Raw genomic sequence first — 22,053 nt, forward strand, 5'->3', positions numbered from 1 at the left:
GCCGGATTTCTGCCTGAGAACACGGGCTGGAGATGTTAATCACGGATACGGATCCTTGAAACTCCGCTCACATTGCATCAGATAAGCAGCTTGTCGAGATTTACGAAATCGAGCTGATTATGTCCTTGCGAGACGGAGATTCCTTGGACGCGTGTCAAAGGGTGGCCCGGTAATTTTCGAACGCTGCTGATGTGTTTACCTTTTGGCTTTTCCAGGGAAATCCTCGAAGCTCCTGGGTGAGGGGTAGTTGTGCCTCGGGTTCCGAACGCTCGAATGGAGAGTCATCGGCTATGGGAAATGCATAAATCAGATTGACTCCTCTCCCAATTTGATTACAATTTACGGCACACGCGGAAATCGCTCGCGATAAGCTCGGCGAGCTAAATATCAGGTTAACATTTATCTGGGAAGGGAAGAATCCGGAGAAATTGATTCAATGTGTGAGAAAAAAAACTGGATTCGGAGTGGTAATGTGGGTTTCAGCTTTCTTTGGACTGAGTTGTGGACACAGTCTGAAAAAATGCCTTAAAAATAAGATTATTAAATACGATATGGCAAACGAATATTTGTAAATATAAAAGAAAAACTCGGATCAATAGTTATAATTTGAAGTGATTTATCAAGATTTTAGAACCGAATGTGGGACATTCATTTTATGTGGGAAATAAAGCAGGAGTCGGAATGGAATAATAAAGCATTTCAACTCCCTCTTGACTGGATTTCTAAAAAATGGATTATAATTTATAAGTAATACATTTTATTAATTATAGAATGGCAAAAAAAGAAAAGTTGAAGTGAAAAGAACAACAATTACATAAATTTAAAGATTCACAGATAATAAATGTAAACCAAAGAAACCCAGCGTTATATTGGGTGAAATTAAAAGACGAGGATCATTAATCTAATGGTTTTGTTTAATATTAAACAAATCATTTTAGGGGTGATTTCGCTGCAGGCGTGATTTACCTATTTTTTTCTGTCATTATTTTCCACATAAAAAATGGGCTATGTAGAAACCTTTAAAGTGACATTCGATTCGCAGCTGACAGTCTGGGGTAGTTCATCTGGGGATGGTACATGCGGTCGATATGTGTTCGCCCTTTGATTGAACTAATTGACACATGTGAGGAGAATTTACCAAAATATCGGTTTGGGATTTCGTAATTCGAGCCAGGGTTAGGCAAGAGTGGCGCGCTCCCTGAACTTTCCCGTTCTCCGATGGCCCTTACCGCTGGTTCTCCGTCTGCTCCTTGTAATACGATATGTCAACAATATCCAGAGGTCGCAGAAAACTTAAAAAGAAGCCGAGAAGCGATGCCGTGCGGCGAAAGTAAAAGTAAAAGTAGCGAAGGTCAACATCATCAAAATGTCTGTCTGGCCCAGGACAAACATCTGAAGGAGCAGACTCTCGTCCGGCAGCGCACACATGCTCCAAGGATCTGCCCGTGTCCTGTGCTCCACTCCTGGTCCTGGCCTGGTCGTAGTGAAAATGATAATGTTAAAGTTTTACAACTTAAGTCGTCAAAGTCAAACACACTCTAGGGAAATTACAAACACATTCGAGACAAGAATGTGAAGCACGAAAGTCGTTGTCCGCCGGGCGAGGGCAGGATCTGCAGAAGGCGGAAGGGGCTGGGAAGGTCAAGGGGCGAGGGTGGTCCCAAACTTTGCGGGTGGTGTGATGAAATATACGCACTGCACATCCTCGCAACTTTACCTGCTCAAATCTTAAGCTCACTATCCCTTGTTGTTCGGCATACCAGCTTTTACAGTGCTTCGGGGTGGAATTAGTGACAGGTCCTAGTCCCTGCCCTCCCCTGGCCCACTTCCGCCATTAGCATAAATAAGCGCTTCTAAGTACGCCCCATAAAGGTGTAAATGCTCCGGTATTATTAGCCAAAGGCGAGCCCGGGGACCCAAAGACAAGAGAAGCTGAGGGGGAGTCCGGCGAAACCGCTGGAAGCTCTTCAGTGACTTTTGCTAGCGCTAAAATTTTATCGCCGCCAACTCACATAAAATTTGCTCTCCAAGTATTTCATAAAATTTTGTGGCGCATCAAAATTGTGGGACTTGCAGCGGACTCCAACTTTCCCTGAGCGCTGTCTTTGTCCCTAGGACGTTGAAATGATGGGTGGAAATGAAATTTTATTAAATGACCGTCGAGTTCTTGGCTTCTTAACTTGGCTGTGAAATTAGCCGGCCACTGGTGGGGGATTCGATGGACCTTCCCGGCTTTGGCTGACTCAGCAAATGGGTCAACTTAAAGATATGACACTGGGGATAGCCTGAGCACTAGGCATGAGGTGTAACAATGTTGCGGTGACTGGAAAGTGGAAGCGATGATGCAGTTCGTATTTCAGCTCCAGGGCTAGCCAAACCTTTACCCAGTTATCTTGGCAAAAAGTTTGCGCTGCTCCGAGAGTGCTTTAAATTGTTTTCGGCAGAAAAGTTTTCACCTCAGGGCATCTCGAATTTATCCCAAGACCCACGGAGTGCCGGGAACCTATCGAGCACTCGAAGCCCGCCTCCTGCCGCTCATTAAAATGTCCCAAACGTTCTGTTTATGCACCGCGAACTGTGTGCCCCATTGGTATTCCCCCACTCAAAAGAGACACCTCCATCCACGCAACCATCTCCCCGGCAAGAGAACACTGGCTTTTTTCGTTTCATGCCCACGTTTATTGTTTTCCCAGTCATTTTCAGCATCTTATCAATTTGACTCACAGGCACAGGCAGAGGCACAGGTTCTGGCAATAAAAGAGTAACCATTGTTTCCGGCGCCAACCTCTTCCGCTTTATTCTGTCATTGATAATGAAGACAGCAACAACATTGTCTTTCCCTTTGCCGGTACCAGAACGTGACTCCCTTATCAATGCGACTTATGGCCATGGCGCAGACTGCTCCTCTGGGGCGCCTGCCACGCCCCCAGCCGTTCAGATATCGCTGAAGCAATTAAAATTTGTAGCTATTGGTTGAGTGGAGCGTTCGGAATTCGGAACTCAGAATCGGGAATTCGATAGCGGCCGCTCGTCGTTCGCAAATCATTTCGCAGTTGCTCAAGACTGCCTCCTTGGCGATTCCCCGGGGGCTCCCCCATCGCTCATTTTTCATACTGACAGCCCAATGGGCGTTAATTGCGTGGGTTTGGTTAAGGTTTCGGCGCAGATAAGCGCGCGTGATTTTTCTGTGAATTCAGTGCCCAGAGGGCACCATTTCCCTGCCCCTTCCCCAGTGCAGGGGGATGAAACCACGCCTCGTTATGTGGCAGTTCACATTACTCCCCCATCAGGCGATTCAAAGGAGGCCTCGGCCTCTTCAGCTTTGCATTTGGTGGCGGCGATAAGACGAAGATGCCAGAGGTTCGGAGGTTGGAAGCGGGCATGAAGTACCATTTTTGAATTGGCAAAACGTGCAGCAAATGGCTTAATTACGTCTGAAGAGATGAGCTTTGACTCTTACAAAAGTAGGGGGTACTTTTTTGTATATTTTTAATGGTGTTTTGGTAGAGCCACGAGATTATAGATACGTGGCTCCTGGGCATCTATTCGGGGAGGTATTTATCCTACCAATATCCCTGTGGCCGCCTTCTGTAGGTGCTAACAAATGATTCCCTGGGGCACCTCTGCTCCGCATTCCTCTCCCGGACCTCCTCCTGCCATGTCCATTTAAATGCGCATATTTCACAGTTAACATGCCTTGACAACATGCCCTGCCGGCTTTCTTCTTTGGCCTGCTCTAAATATGTAAACAAATAGTTTTGGCAATTGCCAAGTGGGGCATGTCAGACGCAACCCTAGTCCCAGACCCCCGCCACCCCGATCCCGGCCGTAACCCCAGTCCCGCAGGTCGTCCAGTCAGGCTGCATGTTGTGGCATGCGGTTGTGCAACGGCAACAACTTTTGCAACATGCAACCAGACTGCTGCCCTCCACTGCCGCCCTCTGCGAGGATGGCAAAATAAACGAGGCCTTAAATCGAACTTTGTACACGGGTCGTGCTGGGTCGGAGGCCGGATCGTCTCGTTTGAGGTTAACATAATTTAAGGCAGCAGGGCTGGATCCCCTGGAAGGAGGTGGAAAGGGGCAGGTCCCCCTGAATGCCCATTTAACATGCTGCCAACGTGCGTGAGCCGTGTGTGAGTGTGGCAATTTCGCAAATTATAAATTTTCCACCTGCGCAATATGCCGGGTGCCTGCCCTGGCCCTCGATTGCCGTTCGTCCCTCCCGAAATGGGGGAAAAGTTCTGGGGCACCGAAGTGCTTCCTGCTCACAGGCAACAATCCGAAAATTGATCGTTGTTTCCGGCTTCTCTATTGCTTCGGTGCTGTTCGGCATATGAAGTCGACACCGAACACAAGCTATACGTGTATGCTTACAGTGCTCACTCGTAAGAGCGGACACAAATAGTAGGATTTATTAAGTTCATTTGATTGCCTTAATTGTACAACACTAATGAGCAAATTAAAATTCTGTAATCAATTCCCAATCGATGGCATTGAACACACGAAGTATATCATCCAACAGTTTCCTGTTGGGAAAAAAATATTAGGTTTATTTATATTAAAAGAAATGTCTTGAAAATTAATTTTAGGATTGTATTCCTTGCTTGAGAAAAAAATGTTAGTTTATTTATGTAACAAAAATCGTGTCATGATAACTTTTTTTTGACTTTTTTAATTTTTGGAGATCAATCAATTTTTTTGCTTACTTGAAAATTATTTAAGAGGGACAATAAAAGTTACTTTGTTGGCCAATTTTAAAATTCATATTCTTTTTTTTCATGGCCACCTTTTAAAGTGGTTTAGTTTTGAATATGCTTTTGAAAAATTTTGTTTACTTAACACCTTGTTTGTAAATCAATGGGCAGTTGGTATGATAGCTGTAAAAATATTTTAAATGTTGTTTGTAAATAAATATTGCACTAAGATTCTTACACTTACTTTGATTCTGTGCCACATTAATCACAAGGGTTTTAAAAAAAACTTTTAAATTACACTTTAGGCGTCTAAAAGTGTGTAGTGAATACTGAAAGACGACTGTCTTCTGAATGAATTCATTGTACCTCTTAGCCTAAAATATATTTTTACTTTTAGACACCTAAAATGATATTTAAAAGTGATTAGTGGCATTCCCTACAGAATAAAAGAAAATGTGTGAAAATAAATGAAATATTTACTAACGTACAATATGTATTGAAAATATACTATTGTTAGCTTTTTACTAAAAATGTAAATTTTAAATATCAGAACTGTAAGAGCTGGCGTAATAACTGCAACTACAGTTGATGACGCCTAATAAAAAAAAATGTTATAGAACGAAGCGTAAAAGGCAACAATTTGTGTAAGAGCAAATTAAATATTGTAACTGTGAGATAAATTCGACATTGCCGCACACCGGACTGGATGGGAGACGGGGTGAAAAGGTCAGCCGGGTATCAGCCGCCTACTGGGATGATTGCATAAACAAAGTGGGAGCCGGAAAGACAGAAACTCGAAAGATGTAAACAATATGCAAAACACAAGGAAGGCGTGCAGGCCAGACCCAGGAAAATCCAGGAATGCATATCACGGATACGCAGTGGAGTTCGCTACATGACTTTGCATACTGAAGAGCAGTGAAAACTCAGGGCGGATGCTGGAGAACAAGGTCAACCTACATCAATTTAACATCAATGTCCATAAATCCCGGCTGGGAACTCGAATTTGGAGTTTAGTATCTGCTCTGCATAAATGTTCAATAAATGTCGCAAAATAAATATTTAATAAACATAAGCGAGAGGCAATATGGAAAGCAAACGGCACGGCCAAATATTGGGATAAAATCCGGGGCAGGAGAACCACCCCTCGTACTTTACAGCTAGATTTAAGTCTCAATTGCGACATAAATTTGCATTTGATGGGGAACGGGGAATTAGGGGGCAAGTGCTCAGAGTTCTCTGATGGAGCTTCCACCGTTTATTGATCGACCGGTTGACGTTGCATCAATATCTGGCGAAAGTTAACAAGCAAGTATATGATGCCGAGCTGCACGATTTAAAAGCTTTTCCCTGCTTTCCTCATCACTTGTTTGTCTTTCGCTTTCTGTTTGTTGTCGCGTCTCGTCTCGGGAGATTTTTTCTTCCCTAAAGACGGGGGTTCAGTTCCAACAGTCGGTCGGTAGAATGTGTTGGTAAGAATGTTTCAACCGAACATCAATTATTTACGTTATTAATATCCAATTAATATTCGATATTCTGAGCAAGTTTTCTATTCAATTAATTAAATGTCCGACGCCTCCCCGCCCGGGTAGCACATTTTTATGTCACGTCAGCGAACTGCAGTTCACTGCACCCCTCCGCAGCCGCCTATGCACACTCATTAACACAACAATAAAGTACAATCGCCCCACGCCCACCAGCCCTCGTGAAGGGGCGTGGACAATTAATGTGACTGACACACATGCAGATTTTGCCGCCGTTCGCGTTGTCATATTTGATTTACAGTTGCAATTTACGCACTTTCCGCAGGAGGAGGCCAGGATCAGGACTCGGGAGGCGCTTGGGCTGGGGCTGGCCGACAGCTGTCCACGTCAGCATCCGGCTTCTGTTTGATGTTGTTAATTGATTTTCAAAGTCAACTGGCGTCCTCCAGTGGCGGGGAAAGGGGAAAGGCGGACGGGCAAGGATGGGGTCCTGCGGGAGGAGCAGGCCTGCTTTCGCTTTCGCCACGCTCGCAGATTAGCAGGGCAGTGTAAAATGCATCTCCATTGAGGCGCAAGCGACATAAAACCAATTCCCAATCCGCATTCGCTGGACAATTTACAGACTGTGGACCCGACAGTATCCCCCCCCCCCCACACGCCTCCCCTGATGTGCATTGTAAGTGCAGTGAGGCGCATTTGCAGCTGCAATTGCCGAGTGGATTTCGGAGTTGTTCCCGCAGTGGCTGTGGCAGGATCCGCAGGACCAGGGGCTCGTGTTTGTTTTATGTGTGGCAATTGTCCAGCGCCCCATCGACATGCAACTGTATCTGTTGTCTGCCTGGCATGCGGTTCAATCAAAGCGATTTTCAATGTCCACAAAATTTCGCAAAAGGACATTTTGGTAATTTCAACGATGCACCCTCCCAAGTCAGGAGCGGACTTCACTCGGTAGAGGTTGAAGTGAGGCCTTACTTATAAAACGGTTTTACATTTTGCACACTTCGATCTTAAAATATATTTCCTCAATAAATTGTGTAAATTATTTGAATACTATTTTAATCCATAAGTGTAAGCATCACCAGCTAGTTTTAAGGCTTCTGTTAACTTTCCATTACTTTTTCGAAAACTTTAGTATACTTAATTGCATACAAATATAAATCTGGTATACTTTAATATTCTTCCTTGATTGGCAAAATAATATTAATTTGGTCAGAATTAGGTGTATTGATTCTAGTCTTGTATTCTTTTAACTGAATTCCATAATTAAGCCAAAACTGTAGTTTACAGATGACGCATATTCAAATCATGTTATACAGTGATTTTCCTATTTTCCTGGAGAGTAATTTCCACTCATCTAAGTTCTTTTTGTGTCTCTTTAAGATGCCAGTACTGCCAGGGCTCGTCGCCCAACAGCCTCGAAAAGAAAAATCCACCACTGGTCGGCAATCCGGCGCTTGTTGTTGGTAATGAGTTTGGTTTTACTGTTTAAATTTAAACGTGTTCGCCGGGTGGAGGAGCGGTTAAACGGGCTCGCCAGCGGTTGGCTACAGTTCTAAAGTGTATTTGCATTTAACGCTAAATGCATTCTGGCAGGGGCGTAGAGGGGGTGGGAAAAGGGATGGATTCCTGCCTGCGGGAGGGAAAACATGACAGTTGCATTAATTTTGATTGCGTAAATATTTTAAGTGTGCGGATTGCGAGAGCCCTCTCAAAAATGTTTGCCCTGGGCCCACTGCCTGGTTAGAGGGTTGTGTGGGCTGGTGCGGGGGAAATGGAACGGCACGATTAAGTGATTGCAGTTGAGATGAGCTGATTGTAAAATCTGGGTGAGCACAACTTACTCCTCCGGCGAGGGCAATGCATATTTAAAGTTTGTTGAAGGACTTGCAGCTAATGGCGAACCTCCGATGCTGCTGCTCAGTTCGATGAACTCCTGAATGGAGTGGAACTCGAGCATGGGCAACTTTTCTAATTAACCCAACAACAACAGCCACCCCACCCCCACTTTCATCTGAGTTCTGCGCCCTCCAGGTTTCCCATTCCCAGTTGTTGCTAATTTCAGACGCCAATAAAATGATTCAGGCCACAAATGTTTGAGGGCAAAAAATGCTTCGAAATTTATGAGCACGTAGCTGACATAAAACTTTCGGATGAATATAGTGGAGACGTACCCCCGTACTCATCCCTCCCTGGCGCATGACGTGATAATTTACTTAACAGGCCCTATCCTGCTAACACGCTCCGGAGACAATTTACAAGATGCAAACATCAAATTTTATGATGTCTAGGCCATAATTAATCGAGATTTGTTGGGGAGCTGACTGGGGCTGAAGGTCCATAAAACTTAAGCAACTTCTTAATGAATATTAACTCAACTTCACTTTTATGAATTCTCGCTGTGTTCTTCGGCTGCCTAATCCGCACCCGTCTCGACTGTTTTTTAAACGCTTACTCTATTTACTTGCCACTTTTCCCCGTTTATTTGCCCTCACCAGACCCCGTCTGACCTTAGCAGCTCAACTGCAATTAAACCTTAACCACATTATCTCCAGCTCCGCTTCTTCCCAACAGCCCCATTTCAAGTTTTTCGCTTTTGGTCGACCAATACCGCAAAGTCTGCGGCATGTGGGGAATTTTCCCATAAGACTGCAATTTTGTCCGGCGTATTATTTAAAGGAGCATCAGCATTTGGCTGAACTTTGGTGCAGCAAGGCCCTGAAACACCCTTTCTTTGAGGGATACATACCTTTTGTTATCACAAGTTGTCGATTTCATCGCTCTTAGAATGGATCTCTTTGGGGTTTATCATTGGAAATATAAAATATTCATAAATGCTACAAAACTAAAAAAATAAATCATAATATATGTAATATTATTAAATGTAAATGAAACTAAATGTAATGTAATATTATTAAATTTGACGTCTAGACCTACAGAACCAATTTGGTGAAATGTTGGACTCATTTCGTGAACAGTTCTTGTACAATTTCATGATTGGGTGTGATCAAATAAACTACTACGTACAAAATAAATTATTGTGAACTTTTGATATGCAACTTTATTGAAAGGGTATTAAAGGTTCATCCAATCTTAAAATGTTGTATGTTTTCCCTCCATTGGCTAGACATTATCTGAATTGAGAGAGAATGAGCGTTCTAAGGGAACAAAGAGCGGAGCTGTCGACTGCTTTGCGGTGATAGCTGAAAATTAATTAAATGTCGCGGCGAATGAAATTAAAATAAAAATGTCGAAAGCTGCTTAGGGAGTGCTTAAACAAAATTATAGCTTAGAACGGAAGGCCTTGCTTTCCAAATGGCATTAAAAAGGGAACAAGTCAAATGGTTACTTTTTCCAAGAACTGTCTGAAGAACTCTTTGTGTTGATAACTCATCCGTTTTCGGGTTTCTTGGACGTTCTTTTGGATTTTTCCGGAAATCTAAAACACTTTGATCTTATATGCAATAGCCTGATCAAAGTGATTGCAGCTTCAAGCTACATAATCCTTATTTAACATGTTCCGATGAAAAATTATATTACTCGGCACGCTGGCATTTAATTAAGCTATCTAGCTAAATCGGAAAAAATAGAAAATTCAAAATATATATTTATTTTGTCGAGGGTATGCGATCGTCATGACAAGTTTACCTCCATCAAAGGTGTTTTTGTGTGATACAATGACAAAATAAAGGACTTGTGTGGGAAAGAAAGGACCTTGCCCTCGCGGAGTAGCCTTTGCAGCAGAAAAGAATGAACTTCCGCCCCAAAAACTTTAATCCATTTCCGACCTAGCTCGGTTAGGAGGCGAGAAATTAATTAGTAGCTTACAGAGTTGAGATACCAGGCTTGCCTTGCCAGGATATCTATAGCTTCCATCTGTTTGGTTTCGTTTGTGCCTTTCCTTATTTTGCCTTCACCTTTAATTTTCTGCGATTTATTGGTCAATTCGTATACTTTTTCTGGGTGATTTGTACTATTTTCTGGTAGCCTTTTCGAAGGGGTAGCTCTGTTGGTCAAGATTTATGAAAAGTTTTCTTTACTTGAAGGTTGTAATTAGCGGTATTAGTATCAAAACTTACACTACGCGAAGTTTTTACAGACATACAATGTTACTCCAACTAGAATTCCTAACCAAATTTCTCTCTTCTGTTGCAGGTCTCAAGGATCCAAGCGTGGACAGGCACACGAGTAAAGGTGAGTCTCCGCACAGCACTATGTTCCGATCAAAAATTAATTAAGAAGCCACTGGAGATGTAAATAGTCCGTAATGGTTGCAACCGAAATTTGTTCTGCTCAGTCAAAGCGACCGAGACAAAGGTCCACCCACACACTGCTCCACCCCGCTCGCCGCAATAACTATAAATTCCCAGGCCCAAGGCAACCGCAAGACATCACCGAGCCCCTCAAAACATAAACCAAGCGGCTCTTTAAAACGCAATCAAGCTGAAAATTAATTAAAATTTCAAGCGGGATATGAAATTAATGCGAAGTCGAGGGGGAACGACGGCGCTGCTGCTTCCTCGTAGACAAACGGGTTGTGCAAGGTAAATCCAGGGTTTAAATTAAAACACACTTGTTACTGTCTTAGACGCTGCCGTCTCCGTTGGAAGTCGTCGTCTCGATTTCATTAAAAATGTTTTTATGCGCGCATTATCCTTTCGCTTTCCCTTTGACTCCTTCCAGGGAGCAATTTAATTTGGCTATGAAACGCTTGCCGCCTCCTTGACACTTTCACTTTCATTTCCCTCCCCTTCCGAGCCACCTTTCACCTTCGCTACCCCTTCCTCAACCCCTTCCACTCGAGGCAATGGCTTGTTTTAAGCAGCTTAAGCTTGTCGTTGACATTCGCCGTGCTGTTGTCAGTGCTGTAAAGGCGCTCATAATTTCACGCTAAGCGAGCACACACGCGTCCTTCTGGGTCCTGAGTCCTGCTCTTGGCTTCCACCGGAGCGTTTCCCACCTCAGTTTTCCGCAGCACTTGGCTTTTCCACGAATCACATTTTCGGAGCGGAGTCGCCGAGGATATCACTGAAATGCAATAAAGTTGAGTGCCGATTCGCAGCGAGTCTCTACTTTTCTTCGTGTCTCGATCCAAGGAGGTTGGCTCTCCCATCCCAACACCGAAAAATGATTTACAGAATGTCTTCTGTGAGAAGTCAATCGATACATATATGGAAAAAGTTTTGGCTGCGCTCTATCCACCATTCGGTCATCCGATGGCTGTTGTCTTTATTTCATTCTGATGAATGTTGCGATTTGACTTCAGCCCAAAAAGAAATACTCATTGCATGCTCGGGGGCCATTGAATGGATTCGTTTTGGGGCATTCATATGCTTTTAACAGAATTAGTCTAGCCGGCTAATGTGATAAATGGACGCGGCTGGCAGGGGCTGGAGTCTGGTGAACCCTTCATAATTACACTTGGAGCGCATGATGAGCTGCAAGTCATTCCGTAGGCAGAAAAACCCATCTTTCCTGCTTCGCCCTGCCAGCTCCTCCGGCCCAAGAAGCCCACTTTAATCTCATAAATCATGGACTGGAAGAAGCCGCGGAGCCAAGGGCAACCGCACATATCATAACATTTAGCATATTTCACTTAGGCAAACATTTAATCCGACATCTTGTCTGCCCCCTGTGCTCCACCTGCGAATAGAGCTCGTTCGGAATGCAAACGCGGGCTACATTTTCATTTCCGCTGGCGTTTTTATTTTTATTCCATGCTGCACGTTATCAAATAATGAATATCAAATGTAATGCTTATCATTTATTTGCCAAACCGAATCCGAGCTGGGAGCTGTGGTCGCCGGGGGAGCTGCCCCTCCCCGCCATGTGGCAACATATTATAATATTTACTTAATTTTCATTTCTAATTCGGTCTGCCTTCCGTGGGCATTTTTTCATGAGGCACATGATATGGCTTTCCGGGACGAGGACCTTGGCATTGGCAGGCGGAGCCGGGGAAAAATAGGAAAAACCTGCATAATAAGCAAGTCTAGCAGCCAAACTTTGGTGTTTGGGGGCCCAAAGTCAAGTGATTGGGTGGGCCGCTGAGGGGTGTTGATTCTTGCAGGTGGCTTAAGCTGCGTCTAAAGCGATAAGGCAAAGTATTTGAATTTTTAATATAACGAAATGCGGATCTCAACGAACAAGGGACCCCACCCCAAGTCCTTCCAGACGCGGACAAGAAGGCGCTGTGGCGAATCGCAGATACTCTGCGCGGGCGGATTTCCCCTCCATGGCTCCCGGTTATTTAACAGTGCTGATGTATTCAAATACGATTCGTGGCCGCCATTTTCCTGTCACTGGCTGTGAAAATTCGCAGCTTTTCCTCTCCCCGGCTTTTCTGGCTAATCTTTTGGTCAGCGAGCACCCATCCCCGCCCTCCCCTTGGACGTCTGCTGTCCATTCGCTTTTTTGAAATTCCAATTTGGATGCTTGTGGCTTTCTCCGGGCTGTTAGTGGACGGTTTGGCTAAGGACGTCTCCCGCAGCAGCCAATATTATATTATTCAAGCCATCGCAGTTGGCTGCCTCCCTCCGCAGACCCCGCCGCTCGTTCGCTGTTCTTGAAAATCGTAATTAGAATTGGTAATGTATTCAAATTGACTTTCATTTCCGTTTGTTCGTCGGTCGCTTCGTTTGTTTTACTTTTGGCATTCTTCATCAGGATTTTGCGCTTTTCGGCGAGTCGTCGCGTCGCCTTTCCCAGAGAGAAGAGGGCCATTCCGCCGTGATTACAGCCATCGATTCGCACACCCAATCGCTGGGAAAAGTGATCAACCGGCAGCCAGGGGCCAGACAAAGGCACTTTCGATTATCGGGGCAGGCTGATTCTCCGGCCATATTTCAAAATCTCCGAACGTGAAACTTTTTCCTCGCAGACCCTGGCGGAAAAGCAAAGAAACTGAAACTTTTCGCTGGCAGGCGGAACGCAGTAAAACCGTAAAGAATTCAACTAATAAAAATCAGGCATTCAAGTGCGAAAAAATCGCGAAAGCATCATCAAATAATGTGCCACTCAAACCGATTCGCCGCCCTCCGCCGACCGCCCACCGAATCGCAGTTTGGATTCAACCAAAGACAAATAGAAAAGCAGGAAAGTAAAAGGCAAGTTGCGAACAAAATAAAACTATGCTGGCAGCAGGGAGTGAAAAGTTTTTCTTGAGATGGCAGCGTGAGCCAGTGGGCCCCATCCAAGATCCTCCGGATGGGAGACCCCGGGAAAGCCCCGGAAAACCGCGTGGCACGCGGGCATCTCTGGCTGCGAACAGGGCCATACGTCATCGGGAAAAACTTCGATGGTTTGGCCAGGAGCGCGTGTCTCTCCATTTTCCTGGCGGATGCGAATGGCCACATATTTTCGCTGCCACGGAGCGTGCGAGGTATTTTCCCCATGTGCGGATGTGGCTGCCGCAGTGTCTGCGCGGCGGAAAAGCAATTTTCCTTTGTGTCGTGCCCAGGTTTCCAGTTGGCATTGTCTTCCGCTCGCCGCACTGAGCTGGCAAATTTGTTGCAACCGAAATAAACACTTTATTAAATGCATTGGAATAAGCGCTGCACTCGAAGGAGTTGAGGTCCTGCGAGCCCCCCGCATGTGGCGGAGGATAAACTTTGAGCCAAGTGAATTTGGTGCTAAGCTCGAGTAAGAGATTCGATGCCGGCAAAAAGTGGATTGCTAATGCACTCGGAGGGCTCAGGGAGCTCAGGCGGGCTAAGTGGGGTAAGTGAAATGAAAAGGGATGGAAACCCCTCCGAAGACCCAAAAAGTCGCCACACAAATATCTCCGCCGAACAGGCAAAGGCCTTCACAGGTTATTACTTATTTATTTTCTGTTTTCTTTGCATTCCGCTTTTCATTTGCCCCAGCTCACGACCCACCGCTCCGATAATCGAAGGCAAGAATCAAATTATGCTAGAATTGAGATTGATTTTTTATTCAATTTTAATGCGACAAATGCAGGCAGATAAACAGACGACAGCTCCGAGGACACACATGGCCCGGAGCCCCTGGCCCCAAACAGGATCTATCCTCTGCGAACACGTGGCCTGGGTGGGCGGTTCAGGGGATCCTGGGGGCGGGGAATGGGAAATTATAACGGCGATGGCGCACAAGGGAGTCGCACTGGATTAGGTCGTCCTCCGGGCCAGGTCCTTATGGGGAACTTTTTGAATATTACAGCATAAATCGATTAGCTTTTACCAGAGCGTCGGTGCTCGTGTGTGGTGTCTGTGTTGTCACTGATTGACACTTGAAGCGGTTTTTTGCTTGCTCGTTGGCTGTTTGCTCATGCTGCTCCAACTCCGGCGCCGAGGCCATTGATATGCGTCCTGAGCACTTGACTTCATCTAATAAGCACCCGAACATAACTCCACTCCCGGGGAGCCCATCCTAGTACACAGCCCATCGTGAGCTGGGCAAATTGGCTGCCGGGCCCTTTCAACGGGATGCGACCTCGATTTGCAGCATAAATTGGAAGGAAATTAAAGATTGAGTGGAGGGAAATGAGCCCTCTTTGAGCTGCAGCGGAAATTGTTATGTGATAATTGGGTATTGCGTTTCTATCGATGGCAACGGGACTCGGCCGCAAAGTGGGTCAAAGGTGGCCCAACTATGGGAATCGAAATCCTTTGGCTCGGTGTTTGTCCAGGGGATTATCGCGTTTCCTGTTTGGGCGCAAAATTACATTTCAATTTGGATCACTTCACATCATCAACGCACCGGGAACCAGTCAACAAAATCTGCTGAGCAAATACTCAAGGCCCTAACCTACGAACACACTGCAATTAGCGCTGGCACACACGAACGCAAGGGTAAATATGACAGTTTTGCAGGGGCCTTGGTCAGGGGTGGATTCGAGCGGAGCATAAGTTATAATTTAATAGAAATCAAAGGCAAATCGCGTATCGAATCGAAACTCGGGAGTAAACGTCGATTTCAGGCAGTCAAAGGGTTGGAGAACGGGTGATCCGGCGATGAGTTATGGGGCAGACGAAATCAATTGTCTTGGCAACAGACACAGCCATCCCATTGTGCAATATTCCAACGCTTTAAAGCGAAAGAATTTCGCATTTCTGCCCTGCCTTCCTTTGTGTTCCAATTAAAAGGGTTTGCGCCGAAGGATTCACTCCATTGTCGGTTGGCTTAGGGGATATTTTCTTTTGCAGTGGCTCGGCCATCCATCCATCCATCCATCCGGTTCCATCCACCACCCCACCTGAAGATCCAAAGATCCGAGTCGAGTTTCACGCTCCGCTCGTTTGGCAATTTGTTGTCGCGGCTGTTGACTTTGTCATTTCACTTTTCCCTTCCGGAACTGTGCTTTCCCCGTGCTTGCACTTTCAACCTTAAGCTTTAATTGCTCGACTTTCCCTGCTCGAAATTGTTGACGTTATTTTTTGTGATTCGCTGGATCTGTGTCCTCTATCTCCATCTCCTTCCTGGCTTTCGCCCACTCATCGTGACAAAGCATGTTGGCCTGGCCTTCGCTTTGTTTTCGGCGCTTCTCGTGGGAAACTTTGCTAAGATCATGTCAAACTCTCGTCAGCATCGTCCTTTTGGCTGCCCGTCTGGTCGTAATTATCACGCTAATGAATCAAGTGTACTCGCTTGTAACTAATTGATATGAGAAAGGGCCTCTGGCAAGCATAGTTCCCAGATTCCGAGTGGGTTGGTTGGGCCGATGAGAATCATACCCGGACAAACTGCGGCGCGTGTGCTTTCTGCAAAGGGTAGTTCGCGGATTCCCGATGATTTGCATGTGAATTTTCCCCATTAGCCACTGACCATATTCGCCGGAGAAACAGGGGAAATTTGATTAGAATTAAAAACTGTGCGGAGGTAATTGCCTGTAGCTCCTGTGAACTTTTCTAAGTGGATTTCGCTGATTTCGCTTACTTTTGTCTTACTTTCCCGGCAACTGGCCCCAGGGATTTCCCGGGAGCTTGTTAAGCGACTTTGCGCCCGCTCAGGTGGCGATGATGATGGGTTTGTTCGCTGCTGATGACTTTCGGCTCCCTGGAGCATTGCCAGCAATAACTGCGATTGTATTCCTGTTTATTGTTATTTGCAGGTAGAACTTTTCCGAAATTGCAAAAGAAAGGCCGAAGCGGCGGAGGGTCGCGGAAAACTTTGCATAAGCCGAGGCGAGCTGCGCTGGCAATCAATTTCAATTTTTAAGCCCTTTACCGAGGACAACGTTTTTAATTAATCGTCGGATTACCAGGAGCTGCAGGACTCCGGACGTGGCTGCTGCCCAGGGCAGCGGTTTACGCTCATCCCGTCCCATCCAGCTGTCCATTTTTTCCATTATCTGTGCCATTTATTCTATTTTCGTCGCACAACTCAACTAAACGAGCGGCAAATTGCCGACCAGCTCCGACCAAGTGCCACCATCCTCCGGCCCAGATGAACTCCATTGTCCCCGCCCGCGCTGCGGCGCTTAATCCTTCCGCGCTTTGTGTCATCAGTGCGAGGACTCCGTCCGCCACTTGTGATGGATTTGGCAGACATCGTACAACGGGCATTCCGGCCATATGGCCATCTGGCCACAAGTGTCATGGCGAATTTCGGGACGAGTGCGGGCTGCATCCCCTTCGATTTACTCGCTTTGTGGTCTCGGTCCCCTGCGCTCCGAAAATCTGTTTTGAAAACCAATAAATCAGATTTATTGGCCGCCTCCTCTGCGCTCCTGCGACTCTGCCGTCTCTCTTCATTTGCGATTTAAGCTCGGCGCCAGCGTTTTTTCCGGTGTATATTATGACAAACTGTTGTTGGAAGGTTTACACTGCGGCTCTATCAATAGCTCCTGCGGGCAATTCCAAAGTGCGGATTAAAAGCTGATGAACAGGACCAACTATGGCGCATGCATGGAAATCGATGTGGGGATAAATCAACAGAGACTCGGAGTAATAACCCCCTACCCCCTTTAGCAACAAGGCTCCGGAACCCGAAGCGGACGCCAATTATCATCATCAAGGTCCATCAGGGGCCATCACAGCGGAGTCATAAATTACAGAAGGTGCTAAAAGCCACATGGACGTAGTAAGTGCCAAAAGTAATGACACATCTCCCACACCTCCTCCGGGTCATCTCGGCATCGGGGATGGCCAGTGTCATCATCGTCGTTAGAGGCGCAAATCTGCGCTCTGGGCAATGTTATTGTAACAATCGACACCCAACGCGTTAAAAACACACATATACAGGCGAAATGATTGCAGGGGTCGGAGTGGTTCGGCATGACCCGTGGCGTATTTCGGTTTTGACCACCATTCCCATTCCCACTGCCATCTCTCCACGGGGTGTTGACAATTCAAACGCAATAATTGCGACGAGAACCGCACGACGCTCGGCGGGATTCGTAGCTGCGATTGGGATTGCGAATGCCGAAAGGTGTGGCGCGCTCGTTACGCCGTGTTTGACACAATGTCAACTTTTGTAATAAGTTTCTACGGCGGTAAAAAGAAGAAGTACATGGTCATGTTAATGGCAGTTGCAGCTCGCTTTGATCTCCGCCCCGGGGTAGTTCGACCTGGACCGAAAGCCGCACCCCAATGAAGACTCACCCCGAACGTCATAGTGGTCCTGGCTTCTCCGGTTGCTGATTTTTGATCCTGTTTCCCATTGTGGCCATTGTTCTCGCACCCCGCATTCATCATCTGCGTTCCGTTTTTTCTTACATTTTTTTCGGCTGGGTGTTTATTATTAGCCTGGCAAATACATCCGCACGCCGAAGTCGCAACGGCAGCCGGCGATCCTTTTTGTGCCTTTTCAGTCGAGTTGGCTGCCATTGTGTCCCGGCATCGGTGAATGAATGTTGGTTTAATGAGTGGAATATGTCAATGGTCGCCTCGCGAGTCTGACAGGGAAGCAATGCAGTCATTAGCATTCCGAAATTACGCAAAATATTTGGTGAAAGGAAAACGAAACATTGCGCAGAAAGACCGATTTTAGTGGTGCGGCAGCCGCAGGCAAGGTTGTAAATGGTGTGGAAGAAAACCGGCATTGTTACCTCGATCAGGATATTCCAGCACAATGTAAAAAAATAAACAATACAGCTTGTGGATACGTATATTTCTTTAAATCGGGTTTAAAACAGTTTTTCCTTTTTTCATTTTTGGAACAGCCCGAAGATAATCCACTCTTCTTATACATATATTATTTACTAATAATGTGGGACTAAGTTGTGATTAGGTTTCAAAATAACTTACACACAATCCCTTTTGCTTAATTATATTTATTAAAGTTTTATTAAGGAATGTTTATGTATTATAAGTTGGTTTAGTTAAACTGATTAGTCTGCGTCTTAGATGTTCGTCTTCACTTTTTCACCGATAGCGTCGTTTTTCGTACGTCTTTTCTGTCGTCCTCGCGCATGCTTCTCCCTTTTTAAGTTTGGCAGACTTGCCACGTCGTCAGATTTCCAATTCTCTTTTGTGGACCAGCTGTTCTGCGTTGCCAGACCATTCCCACAATAATAAGAGCTAAGAATGTTATTATCAGATCATTTTCAATCCGCCATTCTACTGCAGACGATTCACTAGGTTAGTATACCCTTGCAGAGATATTAGAAGAAGACTTGTCCGACCATAATAAATATGTATATTTTGATTAGAATCACTAGATGAGTCGATACTGCCATAAACGGGTGTCCGTCTTTTTTAATATCGTTTGCGAGTTTAAAAGCTGTGGATTCGAGATTTTCCCAATCGTCATTAAATATGCCCCCAGATTATGTTTTAAAACGGCCCTGATCGGATGTTTATGTTCTATATGAAAACATTTAAGATGGTGCATTTATGTACAGCATTTTTCGTCACAAAATGTCATATCAGAACTTTTGTGTGTTGAAGGTGCGATCGTCACGACCCCCTAACTCAGTTAAGGCAAAGACCATAGAATTGTAGTAGAATAGTTGTTTATATTATCTTTGGTTAAGGGGTGTTTTTTATCTTGATACTTTATTTACACAAACTTTGCATTTTTTCTTTCAATATTTCAATATTTAGTTTGGTTAAACAAAAGCCTTTAGCTCAATTAAGTTTCAAAACGGGGCCGATTATATAACATTTATAAGCTTTAGCTTTGACTACTCTATTCGCCCGATCCTCAAAAGCTCAAATAAAGAACTTCTGATCCTAGCACCCAAATAAAAAACTTTTTCCCTGGAAAAATACGACGAAAATAAGGCATAACGCTCTCGAAGGAAATAGTTCGATTTTGAAATTATTTTATTTTAATTAAATAATATATAAATAAGATTATCTAATTAAATAATTACATTTTAATGATTTTTTAAAACTATTCCCAAGACTTGTGCTGTTCGACAGCCATTTCGGCGCCCAAGACTTTGAGCTTGCACATTAATTAAAGGCGACACATTTAATTGCGGCATATGTTCAAGGACCTCTCCGTAACAATATGCCCCGTGGAGCCATTGAATGGCCGCAGAAGCCACCAGAACAGGCTGACATATTGCACAAAAGCCGCCGACCAATGGGTTACTCTGCACTGAAAGCGCCCGCCGCTGGCAAGGACGAACTGCCGGCAGGACTCTGCTTATCGGAGCGCTATCTCCGCTGCCGGTGCTCAGCAAACCGCGAAATCGAATCCGTAGATCAAGCGAACGAGTGAAAAAATAAAACTGATTCAACTCGCGCTAATAAATGAAAGGCAGCCCAAATGTTTGCAATTGCTTTGACATGTTTGACAACAATGGTGAACGGAGGCCGGACGCGGAAGGGGCGCGACTTAAGCCGCTGCCAAATGCGATTGCCCATAGAAATGGAAAACCCAACCCTTAAGTCGCGTCCTGCGAGGTCCTCTGGGCCCTGGGCATTTGCATTGATTTCAATTAATTTGCTTGTTGTGTCATCTCCGATCCTTTGCCGTGTTGTTCGGATTGCTGGCTGTAATTGATATTTGGCTCGGTTGGGATTTCGGGCTGGTGCGAGTCAAGTGCCTGCAACCCCTCGTGTCAAACCCTTCCCCGATGGAAATTATGTAAATGCCAAACATGCATTAGAGGCCAGCGGACCCCTCCGCTCCCACCTCTAATCCTGGTCGGAATTATTCACGCGGATAACTTCTGCGCCGTCTTCGCTCAGCTGGGCGAATTTCCGCGATTCCTCGGCTGCAGAGGATGCGCCGGGGTGACAACAGCCAACTGTCATTGACAGCTTCACTGCCATCCGCCAGGACAACAAGGTGTTTGTCCTTTGCCAAGAGGATGAGTCAGCGGCATTGACATTCACATTCGCATTCGCACTCGCATTTCCCCAGTGCTTTTAGTTTTGTGAATTTCAAATGCCAGGACATCTGTTCGAGTGTCCCGGGGATCAGACCCAATCCTCAAGCGGTTTTAATGCGCTTAGTTTTGAAAGTGTACCTAAGTGGCAGGGAGCTTGGAGAACTGCGATTCGATGAAGAGTGCTTGCCTCACACTTAAGTTCCCATAATTGCGGCCATTTGAATGTCCAACCTAGAACAGTTTAAAGAGTGTGACTATTATTAGTGGTTGCCAGTTGGGCCGTGCGTGTGAACACCGAATCAGGCTGTCATGAATTGATAATGAGGATCAATCGATGAGTCTGTCCTTGGATGATTTTTTGAGGGCTTCAAATATTTATAGTCCACTTGGCATTTATTTATAAAATTCTTTGGGCCTGGGTTAATCGGTTTAAAAGTTGTACCTTCGCAGGGCTTTATTTTCCACAAAGTTTTTCAGCAGCAACTTTCTTTGGCTTCCATTTCGGGCTGCCTGTTAATTGTTAATTGGCTGCATCGATTGTTAATTGTTCCAGTTGTTCTTGGTGGAGACCTGATTGGGGGCATTGTGAGTGAAAAGTTTCGAGTGCTTTCGTCTGGCCAAAGTTGGCGGCGAAACAAAGGGAGCTTCGCTTGCGGATTGATTGGTTGGTGAATTAATTACGTGGATTGCGCAAGATTACATAATCCCCCGTGGCCGTTCATCCCCAATATCCGACTAGTCTTGAAGTTTTCCACACACACACCACTCCTCCCCCAAGTTATGCCCCATTTCAGCCCAAAAATGTTCCGTTGATAATCCTGAAAAATAGAATCCTATTCGGCACTGTCCCCAGTGCCCTCGCAGGCCCATTTCCATTTCCATTTTCCATTTCCAGCTATTGCCCGTATATAGTATACAGTTTTTATTTATTTTGCTTTTAACAAAATTTGGCAAATTTACACTTCGCTGGCAGGGAAACAAACAACAACAAAGGCATCCCATTCCAGTCCCGTCCCACTTTCAGGGCAGCCTGATTGCGCCATAGCCCCATAAATAAGGGCAACATTCAATGCAAATTGGACTATTTACGCAAATTTTATTGCCACACAATTTTTACACATTTATTTTGTTTTTGTTGCCGCTAGTTTTCTTTGCCACATGGAGACGCAAATGCTTTATTCCTTTGTTGCTGCCAATACTTTGTTGCCTCTGCGGAGTTGGTGCCCCAAGCGACTACTAAATCAGGCCATTTGGACGCTGCTTCCTTGACTTTTTCTGGGGCGACAATTTGGTTTCTTTGTTGTGTTGTGTTGTGGGCCTCACCCCACGACGAACCCTTTCTGCCTCGTCGAATTATGCGATTTTGTGTCATTATTCCCTCGCTAAACGAGGCAAATTTCCCCAAGCCATCAGAAATCGTTGGGTGGCCGAATGTGTTTTTTATTGACATTTAGACGCGTCGCAGATTTGCCCCGGCCTCAACGAGTTGATTCCAGTTGGCCTGGCTGTGTCATAAAGCCGCCTACGGTGGGGATTTACCAATAAATTCGTTCTAGTGAAAATTTATTGGCATTGCTTTTTAAACCGCGACGCGTGTTGCCCCCAGAATTTTTATCTCCAGGAAATTGACA

At 45.3% G+C, this 22,053-nt stretch overlaps 1 protein-coding gene across 3 annotated transcripts in view; it reads left to right on the forward strand.

The window, feature by feature from the left end:
- Positions 1 to 22,053, forward strand: part of LOC119552616 (myb-like protein AA) — a 173,079-nt gene that overhangs the window by 33,393 nt on the left and 117,633 nt on the right. For all 3 annotated transcript variants that reach the window (XR_005219722.1, XM_037862279.1, XM_037862280.1), the window contains one exon: positions 10,333 to 10,371. Coding sequence is in view for 2 of the 3 variants with exons in the window: in XM_037862279.1 (XP_037718207.1) it covers positions 10,333 to 10,371 (39 nt within the window). In the remaining variant the exon portion in view is untranslated. The remainder of the gene's footprint in view (positions 1 to 10,332; positions 10,372 to 22,053) is intronic.

This window comes from Drosophila subpulchrella, chromosome 3L, assembly GCF_014743375.2.
Source record: "Drosophila subpulchrella strain 33 F10 #4 breed RU33 chromosome 3L, RU_Dsub_v1.1 Primary Assembly, whole genome shotgun sequence".
NCBI lineage: Eukaryota > Metazoa > Arthropoda > Insecta > Diptera > Drosophilidae > Drosophila > Drosophila subpulchrella.